This window comes from Spea bombifrons, chromosome 8, assembly GCF_027358695.1.
Source record: "Spea bombifrons isolate aSpeBom1 chromosome 8, aSpeBom1.2.pri, whole genome shotgun sequence".
In the NCBI taxonomy this organism is placed as follows: Eukaryota; Metazoa; Chordata; class Amphibia; order Anura; family Pelobatidae; genus Spea; species Spea bombifrons.
Window position 1 is genome coordinate 26229170 of NC_071094.1, and position 9350 is coordinate 26238519.

Consider the following 9350-nt stretch of genomic DNA (forward strand, 5'->3'; position numbering starts at 1 on the left):
TTATTATGAAATGTGTTTGTTTGTTGATATCTTAATGGTCATGAAAGTTAATGCTTGATGAATAAAGATGGACCTAAATGTACTGCATGTTGTATGCTAATATGCTGAAGTATGTGTACATGTGTGATTTAATACTCGTTCGTGATAAAAGTGTATGAAAAAATTATAAATGAATTTGCTGTGATTTATTAATGATCATTATAATCATGTGAATATGAAATGATAAATAATAAAAAATAATAAAATACACAGTGGGCACACAAAGCAGTTTATACTGCTACCAAAACCTTAGGTTAATAGGGAGGAGGTTTAATTGCACCTCCCCCAACACATTAATAAGGTTTTGGTAGCAGTATATGGTAGCAGTATATATATATATATATATATATATATATATTATATATTGGCAGCAGGAGCTAATATTAAAGAATGAAAAATAACTGCCAGTTCAGCTGTTATTTTGAAATCATATTTCAATCACTTCAAAGAGATAAGTGCATATAATGTAGTTAAAAATGCACGTCTAACGCATATATATATATATATATATATATATATATGTACCGTTTTATAATTGGCCCCCCTACTTTGGTCCCTGGCCCCCCATGAGCCCCCCCTAAATATGAAAGCTGGAGACGCCACTGACTAGGACCCGATGCAACACCAAGAAAAGAGACAGCCCTACGGAGAAGGAGAAGCTGTTTCTATGGGGACGCGTATAAACAGAATGACGCCAGTATAAAGCGCACATCCAGCCTCCAATACGTCCTCACGTATTGTGGAATGACAGAACAGCGCCACCTAGTGTACATGTGCGTACAACACGTCCTCATGTTCTGGGAAACAATGTTACACCGCCATCTAGCATATATGGAAGAAAATACAACGAATTAACACATAAAAAGAGTGGAAGAAGTGATCAACTACTTTTTTCCTGAGGAAGCCATTAAAGCCGAAACGCGTTGAGAAAAGACCTTTTATTTCACTTAATCGTTTGACTTTTACAGATTTATATTTTATATATCTTAAAGTACTTTTTTTTTAATTTAAATAAAATTATTTTAAAGGCATATTCCCATAATAAATCTATATTTTTAAATATAAGCAGCAGTTGTTTATTCTCTGGGGGTGGTTTTCCCACTCCCTGGCTGGAAGAAGTTGGCACACTGTATCACAGCGTTCGGGGGATTGGACCTGAAATTCCACGACATTTGGAGAAGAGATCCTGGACACCGTGGGCTTCCCCTACCCCCAGAGCCGGCCTTAGGCGTTGTGGCGCCCTGTGCGGACTACTCCTCTGGTGCCCCCCCCTTCACTACCCCCCCTCTGCCCCTTCAAACTACCCCCCCTCAAACTACACCTCCCCTCTTCCCCTTCAAACTACCCCTCCCCTCTGCCCCTTCAAACTATCCCCCCTCTGCCCCTTCAAACTACACCCACTCTGCCCCTTCAAACTACACCCCCCTCTGACCCTTTAAACTACACCCCCCTGCCCCTTCAAATTACACCCCCCCTCTGCCCATTCAAACTACATCCCCCCCTCTGCCCCTTCAAACTACATCCCCCCCTCTGCCCCTTCAAACTACATCCCCCCTCTGCCCCTTCAAACTACACCCCCCTCTGCCCCTTCAAACTACACCCCCCCTCTGCCCCTTCAAACTACACCCCCCCACTGCCCATTCAAACTACACCCCCCCCTCTGCCCCTTCAAAATACATCCCTCCTCCAAACTACACCCCCCTCCAAACTACACCCCCCTCTGCCCCTTCAAACTACACCCTCCCTAACTTACCTTGTTGCCGGAGTCCTGCGGTGAGGCATCCGTCTTCTCGCTCTTCTGCGGTGCCGGCATTTCATGTTGGGCGCCGGAATAGTCCGGCGCTCAACATGAGATGCCGGCACCGCGACAGAGTCACGGAGAGTGAGGGGCGTCGAGCGGTTGCTGAGAACTTCACGAGCAACCATTCGGCGCCCCTGCCCGGCACTTAGATTAAAGTTTTTTTTTTTTTACTTTATTTAACATGAATAATGTTAAATAAAGTTTAAAAACAAACAAACAAAAAAACCCGATGTTTTAATTTAAGTCCCGGGCAGGCGCCCCTGGTACTATGGCGCCCTGTGCGGTCGCACAGGTCGCACACCCCTAAGGCCGGCCCTGGGTTAATGCATTATAGCCAGGATTATCATAGTGCCCACCTTGCAAAAGCATGGGGGATGCTGCAGAATTCCCGCACACACATTTGCCCCACACCCTGCTAGTAAGCTGCAGCGTTGGCGTTAGTTTAATGAAATGCATGGAGGGCACTCCAATCGATTTTAATTGAACTATGTTCCTGACACTTTTAGCTGATACAAGCAGAATCATTAGTAAACCTGGTCACTTTTAGGCTCCGACTACCCCAAGAGTTCCCAGGTATGATCATCGGCCCGCAGAGGACATGCAGAGCTGTGTTATTAGTTATAACATTATTTCAGTTATTACATTATTATTGATGTATTATTTTTTACAAAAATAAATAATGTGTGCCACAGTATTGATACAGCACTTTAATATGCATTATTTTTGGTGAGATGTCACTGGCAGCGTGTATTATTAGTGCCACCTTTAAAAAGCCCACTTGTACAACAAGACACTTATAACCTGATGGTCCCCTGCAATATTATTATTATTATTATTATACAGGATTTTCAGCAACCTACTTTATTATGTGGTTTTCTAGCCAATGCATTAGGCGTCCAATTATTAATGTAATAATAATAATAATATCCAATTATGTACATTATTGAGACAATAATGTAGAAAAAAATAAATTTTCTGATATCATAATTTTGGGAAAATAGTAAAGCTAATTCTAGATAAATTTTGCAAGTAATGACAAAAAAGAAAAGATGTGTCAGAAGTGGGATTTGAACCCACGCCTCCATTCGGAGACCAGAACACCCAGTATGCGGAAGGAGTTCATTCCTTGAGTCTGGCGCCTTAGACCACTCGGCCATCCTGACACTTGTAGTTCTGATGCTACTATTGTTGCTTAAACACTATTTCGTCATGTCGCCCGTGATAATGATCAAGAATATAAGTGTTTATTATTATTCTCCACTTATGCGATTGCTTTTTCACAAAAACCGAGCCACTCCTATCGTGTACATCGCTATTATACCGCTCTTTAATTGTGAACGCTTTCTTTCCCTCACTCCTTTCTTTCCCGTAATATGAAAACAAAACCAGACATTCCCAAGAGCATACTAAAATGTTATTCCTCTTTTTATATTACTGAATACGCCTTTGGAACCTTCATTTGTATCTTACAGAAAGCCCGAAGAAAAGATGGAACTACAATTCCCGGCATTCTGAGAGACATTCTTTCTTTCCTGTTTCAATGACGACAGGAATGGGGAGTGGCCACAATCAGGATATCCCGCGCAGCCATTTTGTTTTTCTCCATTTCTTTCAAGGGTAAGGAAAGAAGGAAGGTAGAAACATGTTCCCCTTGGCAAGATCCGTGCTGTCCGCGACCGGTAAGGCTGGGATAAATGTGTATTTACTGCAAAGGTCTCTTAATGGCCCCTTCGCTCATAATACCTGTCATTTGTCTGTGTGTTCCTTTATGAATTAAATGCCGCAGTCTCAGCCAGGCGAGTAACAACTTCTCCATTGGATGCCCTGACAATTCTTGTAGAAACCCGCAGCCTGTCCCGTTTTCGTGGGAAAACATCATACCGGTAATCCTTTTAAGGCTCCAAACGTCCACTAGTAAAGAAGACCATCCACGCGTATTATTGTCTTATATAGTGCCATCACGTTCCGTAGCGCTGTACAATGGTGTGCTGTATTGTAGACAATGCAGCTGCATTTAACCAAATGACATTTGCTGCTGCCTGCTTTGGATAGTCTATTGTGACATATAGTGAGTTGCCTATGTTACTGCAAGACGCACCATGAGAAAGATAATCCCCTAAGTAGATCTTCTTTAAACCTTTAAGTTTTTACATCAGTTTAGTTCCCATCTGTGCGCCAACGTTAGTTTCATACTGATTTATCCTAAAATTTGGGAAAAGGGCTTTCGCTATTAAATGGCATGTCTGCCTTTCGCATGCGGGTATCTGAATGATGTTTCTGGAACGCCTTGACCTTGTCACACAGGGTATGTCATGGTGCAGAAATCTAGGATTTTCTTGCTTAGCTTGACCAGGGAAGGAGCGCCCCTTGGTAATATCAGATGTCAGAAAGGCACACAAGATGTAGGGACGCTAATGGATATCCACACAAAATGATTAGTTACCAGTGAAACTGGGCATTCTATTGTGTGTGTGTGTGTATAATATACATATATATATATATATATATATATATATATATATATATTATAGTGTATTTAGAGATTCCAGATGGCCAGTAATATTCCCCACACCCAAAACTTTAACACAAAATCGGAATTGAAAAGATTGTTTATATAAAGGTATTGTTTCTTAACCCCTTCAGTTGCAGGGTTTTTGGTACCTTAGTATTAGGGTTTTTTTGCCATTTGTATTATGTGGGTTTAATTAAGAGCCCTCTTTTCTGTGTTTGATGTACCCACACAAATTAAACATCTTTCTTTTCAGAATTAAAAAAATAGCAAAAATATCGTGCTAGTGGAGAGAACCCCCCCTAAAAATAGGTTGGCCCCCCCTTTTATTTCTTCCACACTTTAGGTGCCACTGTTAATCTATGGCCGATGCCAATGCCCCCTGATTAAAGACCATACATTTTTTTGTTACAGGGGGTCACATTCATCCCTTATATAGTACCCTATAGGGTAGTGATTTTAAGTTGTGGTTGGGGAGCAATCAGATATACCGGTAGGGTCTACCCTGTTCTCTGCTGACCTTCCAGTTGACTTCAGCAGTGACATCTCCCGGAGGAGATTGCCTGATTGGGCAATCGGCGTTCCTTATGTTATGGCTTACTGGTGCTTGCACTGGCTACTGTTATACGATTGGTCAGCAAAAAGCCAACAATGCTGGGTTCTGCCGACCAAAGACTGGCAAGCCTGATCTCCCTTGTAGTGAAAGTGGTTTTTTTTTTTTTTTTTTTTTAAGGACGTACATGGACTGAAGTAGTTGGTTGTATAAACTGAAAGGAACGTAGAACAAACTACTGTGCAGATCTCTGTGTGTGTGTGTGTGTGTGTATATGTATATGTATATATATATATATATATATGTGTGTGTATATATATATATATATATATATATATATATATATATATATACAATAGTATATGAAGACCAGAATTGACCTTGACAGAACATGCAATGTGTTCAACTAAAACTCCCAGAATGAAGTGTATTAACTTAAAAGGTAGTTTGCAGTTGTGCTGCAGCATGTGATTGACTGTGTAATATTTAGTAAAATGAATGAGATTTCTTCAGTCTGCTCACCCTGTTGAATTATACAGAGCCAGCTAACCCTTTCAAACTGGGGAAAGATGCTGGTCTTGTCCCTTCGTAATGAATAGAGAGGAAGATGAAACCACAACCCACCCTTTAGTGAATAAACACCAGAGAGTAATCTTCCTTGCCACACCTTTGTGGTACATTCCTGTATTAAATGGAGTAAAACAAGAATAAAAAGTGTGATCACTTCTAAGATGAAGAGCAGGCAGGAACACAGTGGTGCCTCATCCAGTTTGCAGAGACCAAGGCTTCATGCGCGATCTTCTGTCACTTTTGCTACTGAGAGAATCACTCGTTTTGGCTTGTAAATCATGGAGGGGGATCTACTTAAGATTCCCATCTACTGATCTTAGTTATAACATTCTCCACTTAATCTGCTTTTTGGCCCCTGTACATTCTGTCTACACCCAGTAATAGGAAACATGTGTTAGTATTGAAAGGATCATTCTGTTTAAGTTAATTTCAGTTTGCATATTTAATATGGGTTTAATATGAGGAACGAGCAAACCTTCATTCTTTAATGCGTATTGATGAATTTCTTTCTCCCCGCGCCTCCAACAGCTCGTGGGGTTCAGAGAACAGTCTCAAGACAGGCTCATCACAAGTCTGGACCTGACTTCCATGACAAGTATGGAAACATCATCCTGTTATCTGGGGCAACATTCTGTGTTTCTATTTGGACTTATGTGAGTATTACTTCAAAAATCGCATTACTGTTCATAACCCCTTAATGACAAAGCCCGTACATGTACGGGTTCAAAATGCATTGTTTTCAATGGGTTTAGGGACTGCCCATTGTCCTTAAGGGGTTAAAATATCTGCCGTGGTTGCCTCCTTGGCATTTGAGACTAGGCTTGTGATCTTTCTTCAGACAAATCTGGCCATATTGTATAAATATCGATATTGTATACAGAATATAACTGATGTTTCTGAATGTAAAATACTATAAAAGATAACTTATATGGTGGCCAGCCTTGCAGCCATAATCCATATTGTGGTTTGCATTGCTTTATCAGTAGGGTGGAGTACTATAGAAATTTTAAAATGCAAAGCAGATATTGATAATTACCATAAAATATCTTGGGTTTAATGCGCAGTTTACCCTCTTTCCAAGAATTCTAACGGTGACATTGAAGGGGTTAACTCTTGTGGTTTCAGTCCCAACGGGCTGATTTTGTATGTTTTCATTATGGCATAGCAGATAAGTATATTTTAGGCGACTGGTTCTCTGATCCATGACAGTGCCTTAAACACAAGTGACCTAACGATAGTTACAGATTTTTATTTTACAATATCTTATTTTTAACAGCTTTTAATATAACAAAGTGTTATCTGTTCAGTGATTAATGATGCTTTAGCTCACTGATCATTGATAAGTTTCAGCAATCATGAGCCAGTGACCTAATCTGATAGGTGCACATTATACACAATTACTTTCTTTTTCGTACAACATTGTGTTATTTTATACCTGTATATTATACGCAGGTGAGCATTATACACGATTTGATGGCACCGATGCAGCAGACATTAACATTGTCTTTAGAATTTAAAGAAAAATCCTGGTTGAACACAGTTTGGTTTCTGGGTTCTGTTGCGTGTAATCCGACAGGACCAGCGATCTGTTTTATGTTGATGGTGTGTTTCATTTCTCTAGGTTTCTTGAACAATCTTTTCTAAATAATTAAACCGTACACAACATGTGTATTTAGGAACTGTATGTTTTTGCAAATTGCGTCGTGTTTACCATGGGGCTGTTAGCAGGCATAATATTATTGCACATGTAGTTATTTAACTCTATTTGTTTCTAAATATCTTCTGTTTCAAATACCCTTTCCTAACGCTATATAATGTCTCATTTTAGGTGATCACACAGACAGGGATCACTTGGAATCTGTCTCCAGTAGGCAGAATCACTCCAAAGGAATATAAGGACCAATAGAACAGATGCGGCTGTTTTGGACGTTCCTCAGTATCTTTAACATGCCTATACTGTGTACATAAACGCCTTACCTGCATACTTAGTCTTCATGTATGAGGGGGGGTTCTGCTGTAATAAATCCAATTTAAATTTATATTGTGCTCCTCTCTTTACTCTTCACCTGCATTTTGCTTATTTATGATTGCGGCTCTACATTGTCAAAAGCTCAAGGCTAACGCTACAAATTCAATACATGTCTAGTATAGACGCTGGTTATACATACAGGAAAGAAAGGGTTACAAGAATCACATAAAAAAATTGTGTATTATACGCAAATGCTTTAAAATTGTATGCCTAAACCAAAGTTCGGTATTGTGACCATATAACACATAACTGGATGCATTTTTACCGAGGCCTTCTTCAGAGGTTTTTATAAAGCATAGGTAAGTAATGGAGTTATACATAGATAACGCTGAAAGAAAAGACTGAACATAGAGGAAGAAAGAAGTAGCAGCATAAGTGATACAGGTGAGCCTGTAAAAATTGCCATATGCATGTTAAACAAAGGAAGAGACATTTTTATATTTATATACATGATACATATTACACATTGCCCTGCAATATGAAGCCAAAAGGACCACAACAATGCATATAAAATAATTCTGCCCACAATTCATGAAATGAATAATAGTAAAACCACACACAAAAAAAACCCAACAAATTCAGCGATGTAACTCCCTAAAGATGATGATGTTCCACCAAGGTGAATAAAAATAAACAAATGTGACAGGTGTAGAGCAACCTCAACTTGAGAGGACAATGTAGTAAGAATTTCATTCCCAGGATACATGCAACTGCAAAGAAATCCACCGAAATCTATTGAGCTGCATCTTGAAATCCATAGATGTTTGGAGGATTGCAGGGCACAATTAAGAATATGCCAATTGCTGCTTCAATGTGTTTCTAATTTTTTAATGTTTTTTGGAAACTGTGGGTGGCTTTTTCCTGGTATTGCTTTGCAGGCTTATCTCAGTTTAGACCGATTACAGTACATATTTTGGAAAAGTAGACTAAACTAAATTCAAAGCTGAGCTTCCTTCCCTTTGCCTGACTTTTTATATAATCTGAATAAATTGAATATTGCATCAAATCCTATAAATGCCATTTCTCATACTAGATTTTGGGTCCAAGGATAACCAAGTACAGTTGTACTTTGAGAGGTTGAGAGACTAATTCACTTGTTACCTGTACTGCTGCTGTGGACTCAGTCTATTGCTGACATCATGTACACACCCTTGCGGTCAACAGTAATTTATCTAAAACTCTTCTACAGCTTGTCAGTGATTTTCTACTTCCACTTAGGGCGCTGGTATGAGATACAGATAGAGGGAAAGAAACAAAAACAATAGCATAGCCTGTAACAACCAATCAATCTATTTGTGTGGTAATTATTGCTGTGATATTCTCGCTCTTCTCAGTTACTTGGAATCTGAATAAAATGACAGCAAAATGAAACCAAAAATTGGATAATAAGATTGCACTCACGAGATGTGCACACTAAACAAAATGCTTATGCGCTTTAAGTAGAGATGTAGGACAGGCAGCTCCCAGGACGTCTGGATAATCCTTAGGCGTTGTTATGGTTTCAAAAGGTAATGCTGATATTTAGTCTTCAAGTCAAACTTCCAATAAAGTGCCCGTGCAGTCGAGGAGAAGGGGGTCCAAAAAGGACCAATTCCCATGTATTTGCCAATAATAATACCTGGGAACTCTCCGGGTTTGACCCGGAGATTGCCGGGTGAGCGCTTCTCCTCCGGTTCACCAGGTCAAGACCCGAATCCTCCGGGGGACGGGAGCAGGGTCTTGATGCACCCCACTCCCTGCCCATTTTTACTTTAAATGTTTCCCACTGCCGTCAGCTGGAACGCCTGGCCGCGTCCCGCAAGGGAAGGCTCGGGGTAGCCGGAGCCCAGAAGTTCCCAGGTATGGATAT

General features: G+C 40.0%; 1 protein-coding gene and 1 non-coding gene across 2 annotated transcripts; one reads left to right on the plus strand and one right to left on the minus strand.

The window, feature by feature from the left end:
* Positions 1-2892: 2892 nt before the first annotated feature.
* On the minus strand, positions 2893-3003 carry TRNAL-CAA (transfer RNA leucine (anticodon CAA)). The gene is made up of 2 exons: positions 2966-3003; positions 2893-2938 (listed from the first exon to the last, which is right to left on the minus strand). It is a non-coding gene; the product is annotated as a tRNA-Leu (tRNA).
* Positions 3004-3375: 372 nt separating this feature from the next.
* Positions 3376-7511, plus strand: LOC128503371 (cytochrome c oxidase subunit 7B, mitochondrial). Its single transcript, XM_053473442.1, has 3 exons — positions 3376-3519; positions 6001-6125; positions 7301-7511. The coding sequence occupies exons 1-3, from the start codon at positions 3483-3485 to the stop codon at positions 7376-7378; spliced, it is 240 nt and encodes a 79-aa protein (XP_053329417.1). The 5' UTR covers positions 3376-3482; the 3' UTR covers positions 7379-7511.
* The last annotated feature ends 1839 nt before the right edge of the window (positions 7512-9350 follow it).

What these genes read in the sequence shown, in the direction of transcription:
- LOC128503371 (XM_053473442.1), top strand. Translation starts at nt 3,483, where the DNA reads ATGTTCCCCTTGGCAAGATCCGTGCTGTCCGCGACCG. An exon ending in ATCCGTGCTGTCCGCGACCG is followed by an intron (nt 3,520 to 6,000) that starts GTAAGGCTGGGA and finishes CGCCTCCAACAG; the next exon opens with CTCGTGGGGTTCAGAGAACA. An exon ending in GTGTTTCTATTTGGACTTAT is followed by an intron (nt 6,126 to 7,300) that starts GTGAGTATTACT and finishes GTCTCATTTTAG; the next exon opens with GTGATCACACAGACAGGGAT.